The sequence below is a fragment of the Falco rusticolus genome, chromosome 20 (genome assembly GCF_015220075.1).
Source record: "Falco rusticolus isolate bFalRus1 chromosome 20, bFalRus1.pri, whole genome shotgun sequence".
NCBI classification, from domain to species: Eukaryota; Metazoa; Chordata; class Aves; order Falconiformes; family Falconidae; genus Falco; species Falco rusticolus.
Window position 1 is genome coordinate 3,955,903 of NC_051206.1, and position 25,442 is coordinate 3,981,344.

Below are 25,442 nucleotides of genomic sequence, written 5' to 3' on the forward strand. Positions count from 1 at the left end.
GTGGCAGCAGCCCTGCGAGGGCTGGCCTGGATGTAGCCCACCTCCCCCAGGACACCAGCCCCTGCCTCCCCAGTGATGTTCCCAGTCCAGATCACTGGAGCGCTGTCAGGGCTGGGACCTATTGGGTACAAGCACCACTCGGCTGGGGATAGCAGTGGGGCAGGGAGCTGGCACCCATCACTTCTGCAGCGAGGTGGTTGCTCTGGGGAGCTGCCCTCACAGCCCCCCCCTTGCATCCTAAGCCCCCCGAGCATCCCTGGCCCCCCAAGCATCCCCAGCCTGCGGGAAAGCAAAGCCTTGGGAAAGGCTGGGTGAGACACCCTCCAGTGCACTTTCTGCACAGAGGACATTCCGGTCCCCACCTCCGCCCCCCGCCCCAGGTCTCACCTCAAAAAACAAGAAAGAAGCAGTGTGAGGTTTTTTTTTTTCTTCCCCGGCCATAATTAAAAAGGACTCACCCTTCTGAGCCCTTTCTATCCCGGGAGGTCGAGAAGAAAGAGAGGGGAGGAAGGGGAAAACCCTGAAAGAAAAGAGAGGAAGGGCTTGGGAAGGAGAAGAGAAGCGGGGAGGGGGGAAAGGGATGGGGAAAAATTAAAGCAGAGATTACACAAAGGGAACTCCTCTACCTTTGAAGCTTTGGCTAAATTGGGGAGGGGGCGGCGGGGGTAGGGAGGGTCCGGACCCAGTCGGCCCCTTTCTCAAAGCCCTCTCCTTTCAAGAATGTCTCGGATTCCTGTGGAAACAAGGAGCTGGGGCTGTGGGGCTGAAGGAAACGGGAGGGGAAAAAAAAATTACCCCGGCCGCTCGGCTAAATCCCGCCTGCCACACCTGGGCAGGCAGCGCCGGGCGCATTGTTCGGCCGTAATTGCTGGGTGTTGCATTTCTCTTCTGCTTTAAAGCTTCATTTAACTCAAACTGTTATAATTTTCTCCCCACTGCCCCCCCCCAGCTGTGCTCCCCCCATTGCATTATGCTGGCGGGGCTTTGTAGGGGCTGGGTGAGCCCTGGTTAAGGGATTACATCCTCCCTGCCACCTCCCAGGGCTTTGTCAGAGGGGAAAGCAATTACGGGGAGGGTGGGACGGCACGGGCTGGGGGCACCGAGCTCAGGGCCAGGTGGGACAGCCCTACTGGTGGCTGTCATCGGGTGGGTGAGCTGGTGGCCCTCAGCAAGGGGAGCAGCGGGTACTACACTGGGGGTGATGCTGTGGGTACCACACTGGGGGTGATGCCCTGTTCACCAGGATGCAGCAGATGCTCCTAGGACACAAACTGGGGGTTACAGACAGGGATGGGGGACACAGGGAGTCCCCTTTGGTGGCCACCTTCATCCTCCTGCCATGCAACATCTGTCCCTGAGCACTGGGTGCTTGCACCCCAGGCAGCTTGGGGTACCCTGTACCAAGAGGTACCCTATATCCCCACCCCAGCAGACACAGAGCCTGTGGCAAAGCCTCAGAATGGGAAGGAAAACTCCCCCAGGCCCCATCAGTCTAGACACTCGCTTTTATTTGCCTCGGGGTTTCCTCCTTTACACAAATAAACTCCAAAGTCTAACTGTTTAGGCCTAAAAGTGACTCGTAAAGGAAACAGCAGAACTCATAAAAACACACAAACAACCAATCGAAAAATAAAAATAACCTAAAAGACAGTTTCTCTTTGGCCAGCAGAGCCTGGTGAGCACCCACGCATGCCCCCACACCACCGGCACCACCAGGAGAGGCACAGATCTTCCCCTCTAATAAATAAGAGAGACCCCATGGTCACGGGGATACAAGTGCTGGCCCTGGGGTCTGCATGCCTGGGCACCCCCACCTCCCCTCCAGAGCTGCACAGACAGAGGGACAGACAGACTGACACCCCATGCTCTCCATCACCTGGCTACTGGCAGTGCCACGCCATCCCTCGCAGGGGTGGGCTCTGCATCCTGCTCTGGCGCAGACATCCCGCAGACTCCTGGCCGGTCCCATCCATCCCTGGCCCTGAGATTTGGGCCTGTGGGGGATGGGAACATGTCCAGGGGGGTCCTAGATCTCAGGGGCATGGGGACAAGTCTCCGAGGGGAGTGGTCAAAGGCACTGGATGGTGAGTGTGGGTCCCATGGGATGCTCCGAGGATGAAGGGAGCCCAGCGTGGGGTTATAGACACCAGTGACCATGCCCAAAGCGTGCACTTCCCAACCCATTTGCGGTGCCCAAGAGGAGTATAAAAATAGAGCATCTTTAGAAAAGTGGGGAAGAAACAGTGCTGGAGTGTGCCGGGAGAAGGGGCAGAGTCTGGCAAGGCCAAAGGCTGCGAGGATGAGGAGGGCAGAACCTGGCGGGGGGCGAGTCCGGGGGCTGCCGGGCGTTATGTGCGTGGGCGAGGGGCGCGGGTGCGGCGGGTGCGGCGGGTGGGCGAGGACGAGCCCACGAACTCGAACTGCTTCTGCCGCTCGGCGTTGTTGGGGAAGGGCAGCTGCCCGCGGTACAGGCGCTTGATGAAGTGGGCTTCCCGCTGGTTCTGGCGGCTGCGAGAGGCTTTGCGGGGCCGGCCTTTGCGGGTGAAGGCCATGTACCACCCCTCGTAGCGGGCGTTCTGGAAAGCCGTGTAGTTGTTCTCCAGCACGATCTCCGTGAAGATGCAATCCTTGCTCTTGCCGTTGGGCTGCGGGAGGAGGAGAGGGGTCCTTAGCGCCCGCAGGGATGGGGCTGGAGGCGTGGGGATGGGACCCAAGGGGTGTTGCCACCCCCCTGCCACTGTGACTGGGGACACGGGGACCAGCCTGGCTGAGCATCCTGGCTCCAGCTGCTCAGCACAGTGTCCGGGCTGAGCCCTGGGGATGGGGGACATGCAGAGGGTGAGCGCGGGGGGCTCGGGACTCACTTTCCCGATGAGCTTGCCCCGCTTGCTCATGCAGATGTACTTCTCGCTCTCGGCCCCCTTGATGCGGACGCGGCTCCCAAAGGTGTCCGTCTCCACGATGAGCTTGGCTGTGAGGGAGCAAGGGGAAAGTGTCCCATGGGGGCCATGGCACCCCCCAACCAGCTACCCGTGCCCAAACCACCCCGTCCCCTTCTCGCTGATGCCATCTCACCTCCCTGCCCATCACCGGTGGGGCCAGGAGGATGGCGAGCCCCTGCAGCCGGGGCAGGGCAGCCCTTGCCGGGGGATGCTCCCCAGCCATGATGCTAAAGGGCTTTTGTTAAAACCCAGCAGAGTCAAACCGGGTGTTTGATGAAGGCGCCGGAGAGAGCAACGGCCCCTTCCTCCCCCCGCCCGCCTCGGCACATCCGCATTGTCGGCGATTCAATGGGTTCTCCAGGGCTAGACCAAGTCCAGCACCCGGCGGGTTAATTATCCTCGTCCTCATTGTTTCTCTACAACACAGCGGTGGCTGCAAAGGTTGGAAGCTGACACTGAAACCAATGACCTCGGCGGGTCCCGCGCTCGAGCCGGCAGGGAGAGTTCAGGGAAAGACCTGGAAAGGTGGTGAATCAGCCTCGCCGGTCACCGGGCTTTGAAAAGCCTTTCCCGAAGCTTTTAGATGCTGGGAATGCCAGCTTGGCCTTTGTGGGGCTGTGATGCCCATCAGCGTGGCGTCGAGGCTGGAACTCCCCAGCAAACCCCCCCAGGGAAAAGGTGCTGTGGCCCAAGTGGGCTCTGTCCCAGCGGGCTGCCCATGGTGCCCGCCACATGTCGGTATTTTAAGAGGCTGATGCTGGGCTCGGGTGATTCTCCTCCAGGAAAAGTTGCCTGTCTCACGGCGGGAAGAGATTAGAAAGCAAAAGCCCTAAATATAGGGCTTAAGTGCTGCAGGCTGCCAAAGAAATGCATGATTTTTGGAAGTTTTGAGGTCAGGGCTGGCTGGTTTGGAGCCGTGCCCTCACAGGAATTATCCGGGGGATTTGGGGGTATAAAAACCAACCAGCTGGGGCAATTAAAACCTCCCCACGCCCCCTTTCCCCCTGCAAAAATCCTGTGGGAAGAAACATTTCCAGCCCTTCCATCAGCGTGCTGTCCCGGGCCGCAGATGGACCCTCCCGTGGAGCCGCCAGCCCCTTACCAAACTTGTTGCCGTCCTCGGCGGTGGCGGTGATCCGTTTGCCGTTCACCTGGACGTGCTTGCCACTGGTCCGGCTGTAGAGCTGGTACTCCCTGATCTGCCGTCGGCTCAGCTGGTCGGTCATGGCGCCCTGGTCCCTCACGTACTGGTTAAAATTAGGAGACGGTTGATTCTCCCCCTTTGTTTACAAAGGGAAAAATAAAATCAATTTGTTTTGGACAGCCGATGGCAAGGGGATGGAGCGGGGAGCCCGGCGGGGCAGGAGGGCTGGGGTTGGCCCCGGGGAGGGGCACCGAGATCCACCCGCCACCCCGTCTGCGGGCGAGGGAGGGCTCCCAGCCATCACCAGCCAAGCTGGTCCCCTTTCAGCAGCAATGAAGGCACCGAGCAGATGCTTTGGACCACAGAGCGACTGGCACAGCAGGCAGGGAGAGGCAGAGACTTTGCTTTTCATCCCTCACCTGAGGATGCAGGGTCTCGCAGGGAAGGATGCTCTCCTCCAGGCACAGCGACCCTTCCCCCGGGAGCGGGGTCTTGCTGCTGCTCCTGGCCATGCCCCGGGGCCAGCTGGACACTCAGTAGCATCCCCTGCTCCCAGGCAGGTACTGGGACAGGCTGGGATGCAAGAGCTGATCTTGTGAAAAACCCACTGGGTCCCTCCTGGGGGAGTGAGACCCACCTAAAGCCGGGCTGGGTGTCCCAGGAGCAGAGCTGTCCCCTCCTGGTCCACCCCAGCACACACCCCTGGGGCCGGGGGAATAAACACTTCGCAGACCCGAAAAAGCTCCCTGGCTTATGCTAACGGGGCAACACAAACAAACAAGGGTTATTGTATGGCAAAGAGCATCTAATTACTGCAGATGAGCTGGGGAGGGGGGATTAGTGCTGGGGGTCAGCCCCCGTCACCGCACCGGACTCCAGCCAGCTCCTCTCAAGATGCGTCTAAGAGAAAACTTGGTTTAATCCCTGGTGGAAATGGGAAGCGGGGCTCGGGGCAGCACCGCAGCCAGCTGAGCCACCCAGGGGACACCGGCCCCAGCCCCAAAACCAGCTCAGAAAGGGCTGTGGGCAGGGGACGTGCTCGGGGAGGGGGGGGGGGGGGGGCACCTGGGGAGTATTTGTGGTCTGGTTGCCCAGTTTGGGGTGCTGGCATCACCCAGGACCTGCCGCCCTGCATCCCCTGGGCTGCAGCATCACCGCTGGGTGCAAAGCCTGGCACGGGGGGACCCGGCCCTGCCTGCTCTTGCAGGGGGGAGCAGCGGGATGGTGGGGGGGCACTGCTGCCCCCCACCACCTTTGTGTGCGCCTGGGGACTCATTTCCTGCCAGGATCTACTTTAAAGCCTTTGGGGCTGGCCAAGGAGGTGGGCTAGGGGGGCGGCCCCTCTCCATCAAAGGCGGTTCCCTTCCCCTCTCATTTTCAAAGAAATAAAAGCATTTACCTTGGGAAAAAGAAAAAAAAAAAAGGGGGGGGGGGGGGAAGAAGAAAGGTCCCCAGCACGTATTAAGGCTGCTGGGGCCGGCAGCTACGGAGGTTTTGTTCGGGCTCTGGAGCAGAGGGTGCTGATATGGAACAGTGCATTTTAATAGCCGCTGTCTTTCTAAAGCGCACAAAAAGGAACGATGCAGCCTGAGAGGGTTGGGGGAGAGGGGAGGGGGGTGTTGAACCTCACACCACCCTGGTGGGGGGACCAGAACCTGCTCTGCCCCGTTAACCCCCTCGGCAGCCGGCCTTGGCGCGAGCGAGGGCAGCACCCATCGCCGACAGCTCAAGGCTGACGGACTCTGCACATCCCACCCCGAGCCAGGCTGCAAGAAATGTATCGCCTGGCTCGGGAGGGCTTCCCCCTGACCTTGCCCAGGCCCTCCGAGGAGCTGGGAAACTGGGGTGGGGGGGTCCGAGGAGGACGCACCTCCCCATCGCAGCCCCCAAGGCCAGTGCTGATGGGCACAGCCAGCTCCGGTGCGGACACAACCCCACGGGCACCTTGGCAGCATCCTTCCCCTCCCCAGAGCTGGGTACCACCTGGGGCAGGCATGCACCCCCTCGGCCCCCGGGAAAGCCCCCCGCCAGAGCAAAGGGCATCCCCTGAAGCAAATGGTTATGGCTCAGCGGATGGCAGAGCGGGTGCCTTCACCCAGCCCGGCTCAGCGGTGCAGCCAGATGTGCCACGGGGTTAGTAAAATACATCCACCTACCTGGGTCTGACAGGAGAACATCAGGAGCTGGAAACATCTGCAGCAGAAGACAAAAGAGAAAGGGAAAAAACCGGAGTGTTTTGTTCGGGGTTAGTTGTTTTCTCTTCGCCCCCCCGCACCCCGAGGAATAGCCGTGTCTAACGGCACCAAGAATAAACTACTGATAAACCCGGGTTGCAAAGAATTGCAACAAGCGGCGCGCAGGGCTTACATGGAGAGGTTCTGCAGGCTGATGGGCTGCATGGCGCTCCTCGAAGCCCCCCAGACAGCGGCATCAAACGAAGGCACCGCGCAAGGGCTGGCTGCAAACCTGCCCTCCCTCACCGCCGGCACATCCCCGCCGGGGCAGGGAAAGCCACGGAGCAGCCCGTCCCCTCCTTCCTCGGGTGATCCCTGCGCTTGGGGTGGGCGAGGGAAAAAGTGGGTGAACCCCAGGTTGCCGCCGCGCTGGCGAGCCCACGTGTGATGCCAACGCCTGCAGAGCAGCGGCGGCGACGGAGCATGGGGGAGGCAGCGGGGGTCAGCTCCTCTTCTCCTCTTCCTCCCACCCTGGGGACCGAGTGTCCTACGCCTTGGGGGCATCCAGATCCATCCTGTCCCCTGCGCCCCCACCCCATCAGCCTCCAGTCCTTGGGCTAGTTTTGCATCTCCCTCCAGCAGCAGCTAGCGGGAAAGGCGGCTGCAGGCAGGGCAGGGCTGCCCACCACCAAGGGCAGCATCTGCAGCCCCCCGCTCCATCGAGCCGGCAGCACCCTCCCGGTGTCGGCCTGGGGATGGGAGGCGGGTGGGCGACGGACCAAGCAGCAGCCTTTAAAGGTGGGGGAGAGCCTGTGCAAAGAGGGGCCGGACCTCTCCTGGGAGACAGCAGGGACTGCGGAGGGAAGGAGGATCAGCCCTAGCAGGGGCCAGGGCAGGAGGAGGGGACGGGGAAGGCAAGGGGGGGGAGGCTCAGCTGCTCAGGGTGTCCCCATCCCTGGGGGTTGCAAAGCCCCCCGCCTCACCCCACGAGGAGGATGCCAGGGCACAGGAGATGGAGGGGGTGACACTACGGGGCATGGTGATGGTACCAGGAGTGGTACCTGCTGTGGAGAAAGCCACGCCAGGCCTCAGGGAGGGATGCGCTGGCATGGAGGATGCTTTTTGTCACCCTCCTTTCACCTGGTCCACGCATCACGCAAAGGAAAGTGCCACAGGGGGTTTTAACCAGCTGGTTTAGTGCTGGGGGACTCTGGGGTCATGTCACAGCCCCCCCCCCACTCACCCACCAGCAGCTCCCTTCTTCCCCCTGCCCGCTCCTAGCCCCATCGGGTATCAATACCCCATCAGGAGGGGGAGGCTGTGCACCCCTCCACACTCCATTTGCTCAGCCAGGGAGGTGCTAAGTGCCTTATAAATACCCCAGCAGGGAGCTGGGGTAATGCCTTGGGGGGGTAAAACACCACTGTGGGGTGCCCTGGGTGGGGGGATAGGGGGTGGGGTGGGCAGGACAAGGGATAAGGGGTTTAGTACAAAAAGCAATTGCCTCCATGCTTGTGCCTCAGTTTCCCCATCAGGGCAAGGGAGGGGGTACCAGGCCCCACGGGAAAGGCATGATGGAGAGCAGCAGGGTACCCACCCCCCCACCTGCAGGAGGGTGAGGGCCTGATTCAGAGCTAATAACCCAAATTAGACCACCCCCCACCCCCCCCGCTGCCTTCTCACCTCCTGAGCCAGGAATTCAGCCCAAAACACAGTTCGCAGCCCCCCAATAACCACAAGCATGGTACCCCCCGGCTCAGGGATCCCCTTCCACCCCCATCCCTGGGGCTCAGCATCCCTGGGGTGTGCAGGGCAGGGCTGTGCCTGGGCCCCTCCAGCTGTGGGGATGATTGATGGCTGTGGAACCATCATCACCCCTGCTATGTCCCCCCCCAGGTTTGGGGCAGAGGGTCCTGGGGAGCTGTCAGCACACCAGTGGGGGGGCTGGCTTGTGCAAGCAGCCCCTGCGGGGCGAGGAAAGGCTGAAGGGACAGGGCTGCCTGTCAAAGCCTCCTGCGTGTGGCCCTCAAGCAAGGGACTTTGGGGACCGTGTCCTGTCCCCTCCCCAGCAAAGCAGCTCCCCAGCTCCACCCTGAACAGGGCACCCTGCTCCCCGCAGACAGCAGCTGACCTGGCCCCATGTCCCCTCCTGCCCTAGCATCCCCCCCCCAGCCCTGTGCCCCACACCTGGAGCAGACTAAAGCCTGCCTTTGTGGCAGGCTCAGCTCCCCTCTCGGAGCCAATCTGAGACACAGCAGCCCCCTGCATGCTCCCGAGGGGTGCCGGACCCTCCACAAATACCTGCTGCCTCCAGACCAAGGCCAGGTCAATGGGTTATAATCATCTCCCTGCTGCTCGGTAATCCCCCTTTGTCTCCTATTCACAAGCAACACTTGTTACCCTGCGCAGGACAGTGGGTAGGGGGGCTGCCGCCAGCCCCCCCAGCCCGAGGGGAAGGATGCTGCCAAGGCAGGCAGCACAGGGGAGCCTGGGCAGTGGGCACAGAGCTCTGCACAGCCCTGGGGGGAGGTGGGGTGGGCAGGAGCAGCCCCCTGGCCAGGATCCAACCCCAGCATGGAGAGCCAGGTGTGCAAAACAGCCTTTATTGGGGAAGGGCAACACCAAAGCAGCAGCTTTCCAGGCTCTTCTGCACCTGGAAGGGAAGGAGAAAGGGTTTATGCACAGGTAGCCCCAGCTGACCCCACTCTGGTGAGAGGAGGGCGCACACGGGCCCCCTCCCAGCCCCATAGGGACCCTTGCCCTCAGCCACCCCATCCCACCGCCCTGTACCTGGCCAGGTTCCTCCACAGCTCCTGCTACTTCTTTGCTGCTGCCTTCCTGCCCCGGCTGGCTCCTCGCCCCTGTGGGGACAGGGCTGTGGCTGAGCCCAGGGAGCCCCCAGCCCTGTGTTTCTCCCCCATTTTTTGAGTTGAGCAGCCAATTAGCACCAACATCAGCCCCCTTCCCTGCCCAAGAGCTCCCAGCCCTGGGTCAAGGAGCGTTAAGCCAGACACCTGGCTGCAGTGGGGCAAGCAGGAGATGCCGAGGGACACCCCAGCTGGCTCCTACCTTGCTGGGAAGGGGATCCTCAGGGGAGATGCTGTTCCTGCTCAGGAGAGAAGGGCAGGGCTGAAATTAGGGGTGCAGAGTCCCAGCAGCACAGGGGACCCCTTGCTCCATGGCAGCGCTGGGGCATGCTTTCCCCTCCATCATACTCACAGCTCATCCTCCTTCTCCAGCCTCCTCTTCTAGGGAGAGAGAGAGAGAAGATGGAGACAGCAGGGCCAGGCATGTGCGGGCAAGACGGGGACTTGCTACGGAGCCTGTGACTCTTCCTCCCCAGGGATGAAGATCACAGCTCATCCCCATTACAGAGAGGGGTTTGGGCCACAGAGCAGCCTGTCCCTGGGACCGGGGCATGGCGAAGCTCCCAGCAGAGGAACCTGCATCCCTGTCCCCCTCCCCACCACAGCACAGGGACCCCTCTGCATGGCACATCCCCAGCCGAGCGGGTGCTTACCTTGGCAGCGTTGCCCTTCTTGGCAGCTTGGCCCTTGGGGGGCTTCTCGGGGGACTCTGGTGGTTCCTCTTCCCCAGAATCCTCCTCTTCCCCTTCTTCCTCCTCATCCCAGGTCAGGTTGGGCACCACTGTGGGAGAGCCTGGCTAAGCCCCTGCCCCTGGGGAGGGGTCTCAGGGCAGTGGTACCCTGGTACTCACTGGAGACATGCTGCCCGCTGATGTAGACGGGGCCGGAGCCGGCTCTCAGGTGGAAGGTGACCGGAGGTGTCAGCTCCACTCCCACCATTGTGGCCTGGAAGAGAGGAGGGTGGCAGCACCCACCAGCAGCAGCCCCCCACCCCCACCCCGGCAGCGGGGCCCCTACCCTGGGCACTCACCATGGGCAGCACGGATGGCTTCAGCGTGCAAACAGGCACCGGGGCATGAGCATCCCCCTCCTCTGCTGGCACGATCTCCACCACGTGGAACTCATCCTCTGCCATCTCCCCCAGGCAGATCTTTGGGGATTGAGAAGAACATCCCCCCCCTCGTGACCCCCACGGCACCCAAACAGCCCTCAGGCAGGACTGCCGGGGGGGGTGGGGGGTGGGACAGGGACCACCTACCGTCCGCAGGGCCAGTTGCTGCTCGCACCGCCATTCCTCCGGCCCTTGGAAGGTGTAGGAGTCCTGCTTGCTGCTCAGCTCACACCCTGCGGGTGGGGGGTGTCGGTGCGGGGCTACCCCGGGGGGAGGGGGCGGGGGGGCAGCCCCCTAGGGAACCCGCTGGGGGGACCGGGCACTTACCCCAGATCAGGGACACGGGTTTCTCAGATCTGCTGTCAGCATCAGCGCTGTCCGTAAGGGACATGGCTCAGGGATCCCTCAGCCTGGGGAAACACACAGCGCTGCTCTGCAGGGACCCCCTGGGAGGGGTCTCCCCAGCTCCCCCCCCCCCCCCCCCCATCACTTTGTCCACAAGAGCAACACAGCACTAAAAAAAAAACAAACCAAAAAAAACCCCCACCAAACCAAAAAAACCCAAAACCAGCTCACCCCACAACACCAAACCAAGCACCAGCAGCCACCAAGCACCAGCAGCACCCACCACCTGAGCAGCTTTTAGAGGCAGAGGAGCCCCCACCCACTTGCCCACCCACCCAATTAGCACCCTGGCTCTTTCCACCTTAAATGGCAACAGCCCCTCAAGGGCAATGAGACCCCCCAGGTGTGGATGAGCTGGAGCCCTGCCCGCCCTGGCCACAGAGCAGCCCCTTCGTCCCACCCCGGGGTGGGGGTCCCTGCCGTGCCCCTGGTCCCATAGCACCCAGGTGCCGCGGTGCTGGGCAGGGGGTCCCGCCACCCCACAACGGTGGCAGGAGAAGCATCAGCTTCGTACCCCGAGCGACCCCTGTGAGTCCCAGCCTGCAGTGGGGAGGGGGCCCGGGGGGCTGCTGTCCCCCCCTGATGTCCCAGCCCTCAGGGAACAGGCTGCTGGGGGCACAGCCCTGCCCCGGGGGTCTGCATGTCACCCTGGCGTGCCATGGGTCACCTTGCCCTGCTGTGTGCCACCCCGGCGTGCCATGGGTCACCATACACTCCTGTGTGCCACCCCTGTGTGCCATGGGTCACCTTGCCCTGCTGTGTGCCACCCCGGCGTGCCATGGGTCACCATACACTCCTGTGTGCCACCTCTGCATGCCATGGGTCACCTTGCCCTGCTGTGTGCCACCCCAGCGTGCCATGGGTCACCATACCCTGCTGTGTGCCACCCCATGTGCCATGGGTCACTGTACCCTGCTGTGTGCCACCCCTGCGTGCCATGGGTCACCTTGCCCTGCTGTGTGCCACCCCTGCATGCCATGGGTCACCATACCCTGCTGTGTGCCACCCCTGCATGCCATGGGTCACCGTACCCTGCTGTGTGCCACCTCTGCGTGCCATGGGTCACCTTGCCCTGCTGTGTGCCACCCCTGTGTGCCATGTGCCACCTTGTAGTGCCGCAGGTTCCCATGCTCTGCCATGTGCCACCCTGCCCTGCAGCCTCTGCCATGTGCCACCCCAGTGTCCCGTGGGTCCCTGTGCCCCGCCACTGCTGCCACGGGCCCCTGGGTGTGCCATGGGCCACCATGTACCGATGCTCCTGCCACGGACCATCGTGTCCTGCCACGTGCCACTTCCCTGTGCCACGGGTGCCCGTGCTGTGCCAGGTGCCACCTGTGCTGGGCACCCTCTACGCTGGCCCCGCATGTCCCTGTGCTCCATGTGCCCCTCTTGTCCCCCTGCCCTGCGTGTCCTGGTCCCCATGTTCCCACGCCCACTGTGTCCTTGTGCCTCCCGTGTCCCTGCTGCCCTGCGTGTCTTGGTCCCCCGTGTCCCCCTGTCCTCTCGTGTCCCCCTGCCCCGCACGCCCCATACCCCAGTTCCCTCTGCCCCACGTGTCCTGGTCCCCTGTGCCCCCCGTATCCCTGTGCCCCCCCAGTCCCCGTGCCCTCCACCCCGTGTGCCCCGGTCCCCCGTGTCCCCCTGTCCCTGTGCCCCCCTGTAACGCCCGTGTCCCCCCGGTCCCTGTACCACCCCATGTCCCCCTGTCCCCGTGCCCCCCGCCCCTCGTGCCCCGGTCCCCCTGTCGCCATGCCCCCCCGTACACCCCGTGTCCCCCTGTCCCCGCGCCCCCCGCCCCGTGCCCCCCTATCCCCGTGCCCCCCTATCCCCGTGCCCCCCTATCCCCGTGCCCCCCGTCCCCGTGCCCCCCGTCCCCGTGCCCCTCTCTTGTCCCCCTGTCCCCGTGTCCCCCGGCCCGCGTGTCCCCGTGTCCCCCTGTTCCCCCGTACCCCCCGTACCCCCCGTGCCCCCCCGGTCCCCCCCGTGCCCCGGTCCCCCGTGGGCGCAGGCGCGCGTGGGCGGGGCCGCGGCGGCGCTTCCGGCAGCGCGGGGCTGTCGCTGTCGCGGGGCTGTCGCTGTCGCCGGCGATGGCGGCGGCGGGACTGGTGGGGCCGGGGGGGCCGGGGGGAGCGGGGGGCAGGGGCCGGGGTCCCCCCGCCGCTCCCTCAGCAGCTTCTCCCCGCGCAGGGACCCGGCGAGGCCGCCGCGGCCGCTCACGCGCTGTCGCTGCCGGCCGAGGCCTTCGGGAACGATGTGAGTGCGGGGGGCGGGGTCCCTGCCCGGGGGGTCCCTGCCCGGCGGTCCCTGCCCGGGGGGTCCCAGTCCTGGGGGGTCCATGTCCCGGGGGTCCCTGCCCCGGGGATCCCTGCCACAGGGGGTCCCAGTCCTGGGGGGTCCCTGCCACGGGGTGGTTCATGTCCCAGGGGTTCCCTGTCCCGGGGGGTCCCTGCCACAGGGGGTCCCTGCCTTGGGGGTCCCTGCCCGGGGGGTCCCAGTCCTGGGGGGTCCATGGCCTGGGGGTCCCAGTCCTGGGGGGTCCCTGCCCCGGGGGGTCCCTGCCTTGGGGGTCCATGTCCTGGGGGTCCCTGCCACTGGGGGTCCCAGTCGTGGGGGGTCCCTGCCACGCGGTGCTTCATGTCCCAGGGGTTCCCTGTCCCGGGGGGTCCCCGGTCCCAGGGGGTCCCTGTCCCAGGGGAGTCCATAGCCTGGGGTTTCTTGGTCCTGGGGGTTCCCTGTTTGGGGGGGGGTGGTCCTTGTCTTGGGGTTTTCCATATCCCATGGAGTCCCATCCCAGGGTGCTCCATGGCCCAGGGTGGTCCGTGTCCAAGGGGGTCCCTGTCCTGTGGTGTCCCTGTCCTGGGGGGGTCCCAGTCACAGGGGGTGTCTCTGTCCCGGCAGAGGGTTCCAGCCTTGGAGGATCCCTGTCCTGGGGGGTCCCTGTCCCAGCAGGGGGATCCCAACGCAGGGCGAGGGTCCTAGCCCAGGGGGGCTTCCAGCCTCAGGAGTCCCAGTCCTGGGAGCCCCCAGCACCGAGGGGGTACCAGTCCCCACTGGGGGGGGTCCCATGCAGATGGGATGCTTTGGGGTCTGCAGGTCCACAGCCTCACCCACGAACCCCCACCGCAGCCATGCCGGGGGTCTGCCTGGCCACAGACCCTCACCCACAAGCCATCTCTGCCTCCACCCCCTCCCTTTGCCCCCACTCGCTTCCCCCATGACCCCCAAGGGGAGGGGAGGACCCCCCCTCAAAGGCAGAGCGATGCCTGACCCCCCCTCCTGCCTTCGCAGCCCCGCGTGGAGCTGGCCTGGGCCATGAGAGCCCACCAGCACGCCCAGGTCTACTTCAATGTAAGTCCCAGGGGGGGTGTCAGAGTGGGGGGGGGCCTTGTTGTGGGGGGTGGGGGGGTGGAACTGGTTAAATCTTTAATCTTCCCACATAGCTCATCTCCTCCGTCGACCCCAAGTTTCTAAACCTGACCAAAGTTGATGACCAGATCTACGGTGAGTTCAGGAAAACCTTCAAGGATCTTAAAATCGACGTGCTCGACCCCGAAGAGCTGAAGTCGGAGCCGGCCAAGGAGGTGGGTGGGGAGCGGGGGGTGGGGACGGGACAGGTGAATTTTGCTCCCCCCCCCCGCCCCCCCTCCCTGGGCTCCAGGGATGCTGACGACGTTTCCCTCCCTAGAAGTGGCGGCCGTTCTGCCTGCGCTTCGAGGGGGTGGTGGAGGATTTCAACTACGGCACGCTGCTCCGCCTGGACTGCCGCAAGGACTACACCGAGGAGAACACCATCTTCGGTGAGAACACCGCTGGCACGGCACGGCACGGCACGGCGAGCCACCCTCAGGCTGCCACCGGCCCCATCCCTGCTAGAAAAAGGGCGCACAAGGCAATGGGAAGGTTCAAACCACAGATCTGCTCTTTTTTTTTTAAAAGAAGTTTTTTTTTCTCTTCTTTTAGCCACCAGAATCCAGTTTTTTGCCATTGAAATCGCCCGGAACAGAGAGGGCTGGAACAGCGTCGTCTACAGCAGTGCCAGGCAGCCGGTGGCCAAGGAAGCGGCGTCGGGGTGATGGTGGGATGTTCACCCGGTGCCGAGCCCCAGGAGGGGCAGAAAACCCCCTGCCCCACTGCTGGCAGGGTCTCGGGGTGTGGGGGGGCAGGGCTATACCCACCTTCCCCCCTCCTCCAATTCAGACTCCCATTTGCAGACTGTAAATAAATGCTTTTAAAAAAAAATAAAAAAAAAATTACAAAAAAATTTAAAAATTCATTCCTTGCACTGCAGGTGTGGAAAGGGTCATTCCCTGGAACAATCCGCTTTGATTTTGGCTAGATCCACGAGCCCCCCCCCCCCCCCCCCCCAATTAACATATTTTTTTAAATCCGCTTCAGAGGGAAAACTGGCCCCGCAGCGGGCAGGGGGCAGCTCCTGCAGGGGTGGGCTCGGGGCGCAGGCGATGCCCAGGCAGACACGGCTCAGTAGAAACCATTGAAGTTTTATTTGCAGTCACAATGCTTACACTGTATGCAGCAAACACCCTTACAAGTCAACCAGCAATCTGCTCACGCGAAAAAAGGACCCAACACACAATCGCCAGAGGAAAGAAAACAAAACGAAACAAACAAACAAACAAACAAAAAAAAAAGGGGAAAAATAAAATAATTAAGAGGAGGTGGTGTCTGGGAAGAGAAACTGAAGCCCTAAGGACCGAGTGTCTGTGGGTAGAGCTGAGCAAGGGGATGCACACGACTAGCAGCAACAATAGTGGAAAAAGTACAAGGCAAACAGGTTCCCTCCCCCATCAGCTTTCCTCCGTCAGTCAGTTTTATATCCAAAACATTTCTTATGGTGCCTTATTAAAAAATGGAATAATTTTAAAGGGGGGTGTTAGATACTTCGTGCTAGGCAAACCTTGTTATTAAGAACGCTGTGAGGCGGTAAGCTGGCTGCAGCAGCCCTGCGGCCGAGCTCTGGAGAGCACGGAAGGAGCATGGGAAGCTCGTCCGCAGCCCGAGCATCCCTGGGGGGCTCGTCCGCAGCCCGAGCATCCCTGGGGGGCTCACCCGCAGCCCGAGCATCCCTGGGGGGCTCGTCCGCAGCCCGAGCATCCCTGGGGGGCTCGTCCGCAGCCCGAGCATCCCTGGGGGGCTCGTCCGCAGCCCGAGCATCCCTGGGGGGCTCACCCGCAGCCCGAGCATCCCTGGGGGGCTCACCCGCAGCCCGAGCATCCCTGGGGGGCTCACCCGCAGCCCGAGCATCCCACGGGGGGCTCACCCGCAGCTTGAGCATCCCACGGGGGGCTCACCCGCAGCCCGAGCATCCCTGGGGGGCTCACCCGCAGCCCGAGCATCCCTGGGGGGCTCACCCGCAGCCCGAGCATCCCTGGGGGGCTCACCCGCAGCCCGAGCATCCCTGGGGGGCTCACCCGCAGCTTGAGCATCCCACGGGGGCCTCACCCGCAGCTTGAGCATCCCACGGGGGCCTCACCCGCAGCTTGAGCATCCCTGGGGGGCTCACCCGCAGCTTGAGCATCCCACGGGGGGCTCACCCGCAGCTTGAGCATCCCACGGGGGGCTCACCCGCAGCCCGAGCATCCCACGGAGAGCAGGGCAAGCTTGCCTGCAGCCGAGCATCCCACACGTGCTACCTGCTCAACTGAGATGGGGAGGGAAATAAAAATTAAAAAAACCCAACCAAACAAAAGAAAACAGAAAAAGAAAAGAAAGAAGGCAGAGTGAGGAGAGCGCCCCTGGGCCGGCGCTGGGCGCAGGGTGCGAGGGAGGGAGGCGAGGGCCCTGCGAGAAGCGGGTTGACGAGGGGACAGCGCCTACTGCTACATCGGGGGACAGGAGAGACACCCACGAGCAAGCACGAATGAAAAGATCACGCGGCATGGCTTAGAGTTCCTAATAACAAGGGCAAGACGGTAACGGGAAGTTGTGATTTCCAGGGGCTTAATAAGAAAAAATATACATTTGGAATTTTACAATGATTTTTTTTTTTTTTTTTTTTTTTTTTGTGGGTTTTTTTTTTTTTTTGGTTTTTTTTTTTTTTTTTTTTTTTTTTGATTTTTTTTTTTTTTTTTTTTTTTTTTTTTTGCTTCTCTCTACACTTGTCACTAAATATATCTCTGCACTTTCACACACCCACCCCTTGCCCAGTAAAGCTTCAGGCCTGCAGGACACGCTTTCCTCACTCGCATACACAACCCTCACGCCAGCACCGGTGCACCAGGACTCTGTAAAAATTTCAATCACACTATTTTTTTTTTTTTTTTTTTTTTAAACTGAGTCAATATAAACCTTGTTCAAAATGTTATGAAAAAATGTACATGTTTATACAAGGCAGGCTGCAGCAGAGCGCTGGCGTTCCACGCAGACATTCGGGTAGGGAGACGCTGGATTCTTGCACCTGGCTTATGCCCTTCCACCCCCTCCCACGGAAACAGAAGCACCCTGCCCCGGTGAGCTCAACAACCCCTCCTGTTCCCTCCTCCCGCGGGACGTGGAGTACGGCCCAAAGCGAGCGCCGCAATCCAGCCCTGGGGAAGAGCAGGGATTAGAAACGCCCTCTTTTCTTTCCATCGGAAACGGTAACCCCTCTGGGCCAGGCCAAAGAGATGCTGCTCTGTACAGGTGGAGCTGGGAGACGTCAGCTCATCATGTCGTTGCTGTTCACACCGTAGGTGGAGTTCTTCATGGAGTCGTTCACCTCTCGCCTGAACGCCGACAGGTTCTGTGTAAACCTGAGGAAAAGGCAGAGCAGCGTGTTAAGAGGCGGAGGTTGCCCGTTCCTCCAGTGTTTTGCCCTCCATGAGGACCGTGGACCCTCTGGGCTGTGGCTCCACGTGAAGCTGCGGGCTCAGCACGCCTCGGGGCAGGCTCAGCCCCACACTGACCTGTCCCTGTTCTTGGTTAGGAGGTTGCGCTCGATGCCTTCCATGAGGTTCTCGAAGCAGAGGTGCATTGCCTGCTGTTTCTCCGGAGGCTGGCTGTTCACTATACTGTTCCTCAAGTCAGAGAAATACTGGGGAAGACAAGACAAGGGGTTAATTTTCAGATGAACAGCTGCCTTGGCGCTGGGACGAAGCACGCATGATAGGCTCTTGGGAAGAGGAAAGAAACGCGTTACAGCTCTTCAGGTGACTTCTAGTGCCCTTACGAGTGACAGTTAATAGGGTCCCTTGGCGCCACGGCTGCTGCAGGCGAGGGCTGGACACCCCTCGACACACAATCTCTCCAAGTCCTGACTTCCCAACCACCCTTTCTGACACCGTTCCACTCCCTTCTGCATCACCCAAGCCCTCGAGCTCCTCCAGCTGCGGCGGAAGGGTGGGACATTTACCTTTTCATTAAGCAGTATCAAGCCGAGCAGGGGCCGAGACATTGACCACTGGTTCCTGCAGTCCTCAAAGATGATGATGTTCAACACTGTTGACAGCATCTGGAAGAGGGAAAGCGGTTTAAAACCAGCACTTCCACCCCAGCTCTCTCCACACCACGGCACTGTGGAGGCTCAGGAGCAACGATTCACCTTTGATGCTCCAGTTATGGACCTTCAGTGCTACAGAGCTTGTCACGGGACGAGAGGAGGACCCGGAGCCCTCCTGAACGGGTGGAGAGCTGCTGGCACATGGAGGAGGTGCCGGGAGCTGTCTGGGTATTTATTCCTGACACATTCCTTCCTGCCCCAAGGCAGCCAGGGGAAGATTGTCTCACCCTTACTTAAACGAGGTAACAGAGAGTGCTTAAATGCAGAGAGCACACGCTCTGGTGCCCTGGGGAGCTGCCTCCAAGGCCACAGCAGGGGCGTCTGCCCTACCTTCCACAGCCTCCTTTGGCTATAGCCAGTATCTAACTCAGCTGGGTTGGAAGGTGCGGCTTGTCTTTTTATACCCTCAGAAAACACAGCTCCCAGCCCCCAAAAAAGCCTGCTTTGCATCTGAGCTACCAGCAAGGCTGGAACAATATTCCCTGCTTTCACGTGGGAGTCATGCTGACACTTTGACAAGTACCAGCGAGTGAAGTTGGCTAACACCATCAAAAACGCACCGAGCACTGCTGCTCAAAGCAGCGCGGCCAGCCAAGAGGCATACAGCAACGTTCTGCTCTCAGGTTTGGATACCCAGATCCCAACACAGGGCCCTCTGGAGCATCAACACCTCCGTGAGCAGAATCATCTGTCACTGAGTGACAAGAGGGACTGGAACTACGCGGTACGTGTAGGTATGTGCTGAGCTAAGCAAGGAAAATGCCTCGGCTTGCTATTGATCCTCTGCCATCGCACACGCTCCTGACCCAGAGAGAAGACAAATCCCAGCAAGCTCCGTGTCTGTTGGAGGTGTTGCAGACGGAGGCGGATGGCAGATGTGCTACCAGCATGTAAAACTCCCTTATCAAATTCACGCTGCGGAAGCCGTTCCGCAGGCGGGCGCGGCCGGTGCCAAGGCGGCACGTGCTCCAGCAGGCTGCAAACCCGACTTCCACGTGGGTCCCGACACCAGCACCACAGCAGAGTTCCCGGCTGCTGAATTCTGCGCAGAGCCTTGTGAAGCGTGGGGACCCCACGGTGCCTGCTCTGCTGCGAGCGCACTTGTGCCACCAAGCTGTTCCAGGGATTTAAACAAACCCTGATTTATTTGGTGGTTTTTTTTTTGGTTTTTTTTTTTTTTTTAAGGCAGCAGAAAAACACATGCTTTCTGGTTGAAGGTATGTTTCCTGGCTTCATTTTATGAACTGCCAACACTTCCCCTAACCGCGTTTCTCTTTTTTTCTTTCTTTAAAAAAAAACAAACAAACCAAAAAGACAGAAAAATCTCTTTTTTTGGCTACTTCCTTTCATATCTGAAATGCAAAAGCAGTGTTCCTTGCAGAGGGAGAACGATGGCCCTGAAGCTCAGCTTTGAATCAGACCTGCCGTATGATGAATGTGTAGGAAAAAAATGCGACACTAGTAAAAAAATCTTTTTTGCTCCAGAAAAGCCTGAGGCTCTAGAGCAGCGAGCATGCAGCCCCCATATTACATCACGGTAAGAAAATTCAGGGCTTATCAGGGAGTTTGCCACAACAAGGTCCTACATCTTTGATCTTTACCTGCTGAATCATCTCTGGGTGCTGCTGCATAATGTGCAGGAACCGGTCGCTCTCCTGGGTCAGAGGTGTGGTCCTCTTCTTGGTGCTGCGAGACAGTTGCTTGAAGAGATAGGTGACAATGTGGTCCAAACAGGAGCAGCAGCCTGTGCAAACCATGGTGTCTGCAAGAACAGGGAAGGGGGAGATATTGGGGTACCGCCAGCGTTTCCCTTGCTTCAGGCTCCCAGGGAAACACCCCCATTTATCTGGGTCCTCACAGGGACTTTGCAAGCAAGAACCACCTAACCCTGAACAGGTCAGCGATTTCCTCGCTGATATATTCACTGCCTCTAATGTTCCACTTCAACAGAGGTGAAACTCCTCCACCCATTCCCAAGGGACATCTTACCTGTTCGCCTGAAACACTAATGCATTCAAAGCAACCAAAATCCTTCCCTGCTTCCAAATCAAAGCCCTAAGAGCACAACAGAGAGCAGAAGTAGTTACCTAGTGCAGTGAGGCCTTCTGAAATGGAAGAGAGAATATACATGATTACATGAGGCTCCAGACTGGCTATAAAATTCATGTGGTCCTGGGTAAGAACTTCCAGCAAGGAATAGTATGACTGGCTGAGTTTGGGATAATCCTGCAGAGAAAGGAAGAGAGAAAGACTTTTAAGGCCTCATGGCTAGCCTGGAACCATCGGTTAAGGCTTTCTGCTAGACCCAACCCATTCATTAATCACCTGAAAACTGCTTACTGAATCTCCTGGAAAGGGAACAAACCAACCTCTCTCACAGCATAACTTATGGGCCAACATATTTTCCACCCTTCTTCCGCACCGAAAGCCTTCCGAACAGGCTCCAGCAACAATGGTCCAGCAGGTTCCCAGCACTGTTACATCAAAACATCTTTCCCCACTGCTTCACCCTGTTCTAAATGGGGAGTGTTAGCTGACTAATGCCAACGCTGGAGATGCAGAGATAGGGCTGGCTCTCCAGGTGTCCGTGCAGAGTGCCAGATCACATAAAAATCAGCACACGCGATGCTGGGCTCCGCAGCCTGCGCTGCAGGCAGTGCCACAGCCCCCCCCGCCAGCCCCCAGACTTGGGGGGGACGACTCTGGTGGGAATCCTGCAAAGTGGCCCCATCTCAAGAGCTGCCAGTCTCAAAAGCAATTGTCTGGCCACTGGTATCGTAAATCAAGAACGTGCTGAATGCAGTCCCAGAGAGGGCAACGACTTCTTTCAGATCCTGCTATGGTAATAAGACAGGTAAGACTTAGGAGGAATGTACGCTGCCCTCTCCCTCGATATTTTGCCAAGCAGGACTGTGCTGCTAGGGTCTCAAAGCTCTGCCGCAAAATAGATTCCTGTATACGAGGTCTGGATCGGAGCAAGACTCTGTAGGTGGATGTCTTCAGCAAGCAGGTTGCACTGTAATTGCTGATGCATTCAGATCTCTGCCCACAGGCAAGACAGGGAAGAACAATCCTTCACTTGCAGGAAGTGTTTTTCAGATAGAGGAGGAATTATTTTGGTAATTGCTCTGCTGAGGCTTGGAGTGTACCCCACTGGAAAGCCGAGCAGCCGGGTAGGCCAGCGGGGCCCTTGGGTGGTGGGGTTACAGCCTTCACACGCAGGACCTGCTGCTGCACATTCCAGGAGCTGTAATATCCTGCTGGCCTGTGCCTATAGCTGGGCTTCCAGGAAGTGGCACGAGTTCACTCGTCTCTGTGATTAAAGTATTCCTTTACTGTATAATCTTCCAACCCTGTCCTCCCTAGCCATGTGTTTACGCTGCTAATCACAGGTGTCAGCTTACCAGAAGGTCACTGTGAGGGATGGAAAGCAGAAGCTTGATGAAAGTCTGCAAGGCATTGTCCAGTGCATCATCCCCGTACAGACGGAAGACCCCAAAGTTGACGTAGCTCCCGCTCAGTGCAGCCTTCAGCATAGAGAAGCAGATGGAAATCCCCTTGAGCTTCAAGGCATAGACTTGATCCTTCGGGACCTCCCCAAGCGTTAGGATACGATTTCCTGCACGAGCACAGAAGCGGACTCAGGATTTCAGCAACCACATTCAAACCCCTTTTTCCCCCCAGGGTGCAGGAAAAACAAAAGTAGAGGCATAAGGAGTGGCTGAGAAGTCAGCTCCGAGCACCAAAGAACTTATTCCCCGGCCAAAGGTTAAGGAATTTATTACATGCTTAGAAGTGTGGCTCATCTAGGAACCACGGGAGAACACAACTGCCTGTCATTTCGCTGCGGGAACTGGACAGCAGAAGGACAGGATGGCTCTCCATTTGTGTCACAGGTTTGCCCATGTCACCTTGCTAAGGGGCTCAGCTGGGCTCCTGATCGTTGCTGTCATTTCCTTCCTTGTCTGCACGGCAAACGCCCTGCCCCTTCTGCTTGCCTGCCTACCCAGCTCTTCAAGCAGAAGCATCTCCCCGTATCTAAGCAGGCATTCAGCAAGCAATTTGGCACTGCCTCCCAGCCCGGGCTCGCTCTCTGAGCTGGCAAGTAGCCCAGCCCTCACTCCCCATGCGAGCGGAGGAGTCAAGGGCAGACCAAGGCTGCCCGGACCCCACCTGCGGGATACTCACCATACGTAGTTATCATTTTACTTGTTTCTCGGAAGAGCAGAATGCCATTCGGTGAGGACACATCAAACTGCAGCCGTTGGGATCTAATGGAAAGACAGGGAATAAACTGGAGCTCAGACACACCTGGGAGTTAAAACAAAGCTAACGCTCCAGCACCTCCATGTGCTGCTGTCTACTGGGGCACCCTCCCCCCAGGGCTGCTCCCCCAGAGATCAACAAAATGCCCCGGTCTGGTAGGAAATACTGCTGTTCATTATCAAAGCCAGACAAGGCACAGCCACTTCGGGACAGGGAAGCTCTGCTGTAGCAGAAGAAAGGGCCTATATTTCACAGATGTTAGGAATATTACAAGAGCAAGGCTGGAAATCCTGTCTTGGCAATAGTCACTAGGCTACTGTACACAAATACAGCGAACATCTTGGAAGCGGCATTGTAGGGCAGGCTGACTAGCTCCTATTCATAACACGACCAAGAATTCAGAACTTGGCATTTTTTCCCCTACAGTGAACAGATCTTACAATTGAAGCGCAGCGAGTTGTCCAGTTCACCTCTGAAATAAATGAGTGGACGTATTCCAGTAAGGATTGTCCTACTGCAAAGATGCCGCTCGCTCGCGGCGAACAGTCTGACGGTACGGATTCTCAAGAACTCACAAATGACTGCGCCTGAACCTTGTGTCCCTTCCACTCGGCTGCAACAACAGAGCCTTCCTATAGGGTTGTGTTCAGCTGGCTGCGGGCCAGAGCAACGTCTTGGCAACCTTCCACTGCCAGATTAGACAGCTTCTGAATTATCTGAATAGCGTCAGAGGTACCTCTCTGCTGGCAAAAAGAGCTGATGCTCTAAAAGCAAATGTGGTCATCTGGCTGCCAGATAGAACAACACTCACTTTAAATACAGATTTTAAAAATTAACGTGAGCTGCCTGCCTCCATCTTATAGTGTTGTCCTTGGAAGCAGAGGCTGAATAAATTCAGTGCTTATTGATTGTGTCTCTTGGTCCGAGTCACGACACGACTGGTATCTGAACTGTTAGATCTTCTTCCCTACTGAAACAATGCCAGTTTCCCCCCGTCCCCTTGGCAGCCTTTATAGCATAAATAGATTGAAATAGAGAAAACAGAACCGGGCACCAACACCCACACAAAGACTGAAGCAGCAGACAGACACAAATCCCTGCCAGCTTTCAGACGCTGGGGGTTCATACCTATTGTGTACCAACTCAGCCATCAGTTTGAGGACAGGTGTAGTGCAGGCTGGGTCATGGTACCAGAGTTCAATCGCCCGCTGTAGGATTGGCATGTAGGATGGGTAGCTGTAAAGTGAAAGCTAAGGAACTTTGTTGCTTTGCATGAACTAAAAAGGTCACAACTTCTACCAAAAAGGCATGTTTTGTGTGCTGCACCCAAGCCTTGCAAAGCAGCTTACTTAACAAGGTTAAACAGAGATGCTGCTTGCTGGGGTCTGCTTTAGCACGGGAAAAAAAGCATAAATTAGAAAATAAATATTCAGTCCATTGAAGGAGTTTGCATACACACTTACACTAGGACAAAACCAAAAAAGGTTTTGAATGAAGACAGAAAGATCTGTCAGTGCGACAGACAGCTGACCTTCACCGGCCAAAGAGAAATCTGCAGCCCAGATACTGTGCTCTTTAAGCAGCTATGCTCTCACCAAGAGGACAAAGATACCAACTGCCGCTGGCTTTAGTGAGCAAGAGGAAAAGCTTTTGTTGCTGCTGAGATGCATGCATCCCATTCAAAGCCTTTGTGCTTTACAGGTCAGATCTCTTTAGGTCACTCGGAAAAAACCCCAACAGTTCAGCCTTGAGCAGATTTCTAGGTTGACCTGGTTGCAGACAGGCCAAGTCAAATCTATTTTAGGGCTTAGAGACAGGACACTGAGTACTATAATAGCGAAGAGAAACCCCAGTCAGGATTTAGCAGGGAAACTACGACGCCTGCATGCAGTCAGCCAGAGTTTTCCCCTCTGACAGACAGGATGAGTCAAGTTTAGGGCAACAGAAGGATACATCCACTCAAACAGCATCATGAAGCTGGTCTTGGCGTTGAAGGCAAAGGCTATTCCCCTCAAGTCTCTCACCAAACCAACCAAAGTTCTCTGTATTGCAAAAGAAAAGAGATGTTAAAACATAACACACGTATGGATCTCTCCCTCCCCGGCTCCACCAGCCCAGAGCCACTTCCTTTCCTCCCACCCCAAAAGCAACACAGCCTTTCTGTGCTGGATGCCAGTCCCAGGTTAGAGAGCTTCAGGGCCAGAAGCCCTCTTGAATTAGAGCCAGCGCAGTGGCAGTACTGGGGTATTACATTCCCACAAGAAGGAAAGCCGGCACACGAGCCTTCCTGCTTCAGTTATGAGCTACACCTAGACCCCAAGGGGTCCAGGGCGCACCACGGCTTCCCCGTGGACTGAAAGGAAAGCACCCATCACTCCAGCACCTAGTTGTCTCACTCAGAGGGGAGAACGGCTCTCACTCTGCAAGAGTTACTTGCTCTCTCCTGTCTGTCTAAAGCCCCTAAGGGAAAGAGGAAGGAGAGCATGGATAACAGGGAAGGTCCTGCCCAACTTACTTTTGCCTCTTGCTCATTGAAAGTATTTGTGCTGAACATCTGTGCCACAGTCTCAAAGGCAGCTGTGAGGGGAAGCATGAACTGCTCATACTGATCCTCATCTTCCCCTGAAAGAAAAATGAAGAAATCAGGAGGAAATAGACGGCACATCCTTGTGTCCTGCTGTTCTGCCTGTGCTAGACGTGCAGACGTGGCTCACCCATGGAGCCAGAGGCAGTGAGACCACAGGTTTCCAGACAGGTCATCTATCGTTGCCGATACCTAACTTACAGGTAAGGCTTAGAACAAACTCTGCCACATCAAGAACACTTTTGGAATATTACAAAAGAAAAATTTAGCGCCAGCGTTGGTGGCATGCACTTGTGAACTACTTGTACTCAGCAACAGAGCACTAAACCCACTACTCTGGAGCTTCTTTCTCCATCTTTTTCTTATCCCATTTGGCTTTTCCCATTCCACCATCCTTTCCTGGGGGAGCTTACAGCTCCCTAAACAGCTGAGCCTGCCATCCTGCAGATCCTAG

At 58.6% G+C, this 25,442-nt stretch overlaps 4 protein-coding genes across 13 annotated transcripts in view; 1 reads left to right on the top strand and 3 right to left on the bottom strand.

Moving 5' to 3' along the window:
• Positions 1 to 2,348: 2,348 nt before the first annotated feature.
• FGF17 (fibroblast growth factor 17) lies at positions 2,349 to 6,278 on the bottom strand. 2 transcript variants are annotated; one of them, XM_037371740.1, is made up of 4 exons: positions 6,243 to 6,278; positions 4,045 to 4,222; positions 2,865 to 2,971; positions 2,349 to 2,645 (listed from the first exon to the last, which is right to left on the bottom strand). In XM_037371740.1, exons 1-4 carry the CDS (start codon positions 6,261 to 6,263, stop codon positions 2,349 to 2,351), a joined length of 603 nt encoding a protein of 200 aa, XP_037227637.1. In that variant the 5' UTR covers positions 6,264 to 6,278. The 2 variants fall into 2 exon arrangements, with proteins under 2 accessions (XP_037227637.1, XP_037227638.1); XM_037371741.1 differs by having other exon boundaries at positions 4,045 to 4,189; positions 6,243 to 6,272.
• A 2,569-nt stretch (positions 6,279 to 8,847) lies between these two features.
• On the bottom strand, positions 8,848 to 12,127 carry NPM2 (nucleophosmin/nucleoplasmin 2). Of its 6 annotated transcripts, none has more exons than XM_037371364.1 (10): positions 11,675 to 12,125; positions 10,566 to 10,648; positions 10,386 to 10,471; positions 10,158 to 10,277; positions 9,979 to 10,072; positions 9,781 to 9,908; positions 9,480 to 9,505; positions 9,330 to 9,366; positions 9,051 to 9,121; positions 8,848 to 8,913 (listed from the first exon to the last, which is right to left on the bottom strand). In XM_037371364.1, exons 2-9 carry the CDS (start codon positions 10,627 to 10,629, stop codon positions 9,077 to 9,079), a joined length of 600 nt encoding a protein of 199 aa, XP_037227261.1. In that variant the 5' UTR covers positions 10,630 to 10,648; positions 11,675 to 12,125; the 3' UTR covers positions 8,848 to 8,913; positions 9,051 to 9,076. The 6 variants fall into 6 exon arrangements, with proteins under 6 accessions (XP_037227261.1, XP_037227260.1, XP_037227259.1 ...); XM_037371363.1 differs by having other exon boundaries at positions 9,480 to 9,508; positions 11,675 to 12,124; XM_037371362.1 differs by lacking the exon at positions 8,848 to 8,913 and having other exon boundaries at positions 9,045 to 9,121; positions 9,480 to 9,591; positions 11,913 to 12,127.
• A 539-nt stretch (positions 12,128 to 12,666) lies between these two features.
• PBDC1 (polysaccharide biosynthesis domain containing 1) lies at positions 12,667 to 14,893 on the top strand. Of its 2 annotated transcripts, XM_037371370.1 has the most exons (7): positions 12,667 to 12,748; positions 12,831 to 12,896; positions 13,932 to 13,991; positions 14,084 to 14,224; positions 14,329 to 14,440; positions 14,604 to 14,733; positions 14,764 to 14,893. In XM_037371370.1, exons 1-6 carry the CDS (start codon positions 12,731 to 12,733, stop codon positions 14,714 to 14,716), a joined length of 510 nt encoding a protein of 169 aa, XP_037227267.1. In that variant the 5' UTR covers positions 12,667 to 12,730; the 3' UTR covers positions 14,717 to 14,733; positions 14,764 to 14,893. The 2 variants fall into 2 exon arrangements, with proteins under 2 accessions (XP_037227267.1, XP_037227265.1); XM_037371368.1 differs by having other exon boundaries at positions 14,604 to 14,893.
• A 229-nt stretch (positions 14,894 to 15,122) lies between these two features.
• XPO7 (exportin 7) overlaps positions 15,123 to 25,442 on the bottom strand; it is a 49,890-nt gene continuing 39,570 nt past the window's right edge. For all 3 annotated transcript variants that reach the window (XM_037371367.1, XM_037371366.1, XM_037371365.1), the window contains exons 19-28: positions 24,920 to 25,026; positions 24,358 to 24,446; positions 23,533 to 23,640; positions 22,327 to 22,409; positions 21,543 to 21,757; positions 20,226 to 20,364; positions 19,740 to 19,900; positions 17,992 to 18,090; positions 17,546 to 17,673; positions 15,123 to 17,392 (exon numbers count right to left, since the gene is read on the bottom strand). In XM_037371367.1, the coding sequence (XP_037227264.1) occupies positions 17,299 to 17,392; positions 17,546 to 17,673; positions 17,992 to 18,090; positions 19,740 to 19,900; positions 20,226 to 20,364; positions 21,543 to 21,757; positions 22,327 to 22,409; positions 23,533 to 23,640; positions 24,358 to 24,446; positions 24,920 to 25,026 (1,223 nt within the window). In that variant the 3' untranslated portion in view covers positions 15,123 to 17,298. The remainder of the gene's footprint in view (positions 17,393 to 17,545; positions 17,674 to 17,991; positions 18,091 to 19,739; positions 19,901 to 20,225; positions 20,365 to 21,542; positions 21,758 to 22,326; positions 22,410 to 23,532; positions 23,641 to 24,357; positions 24,447 to 24,919; positions 25,027 to 25,442) is intronic.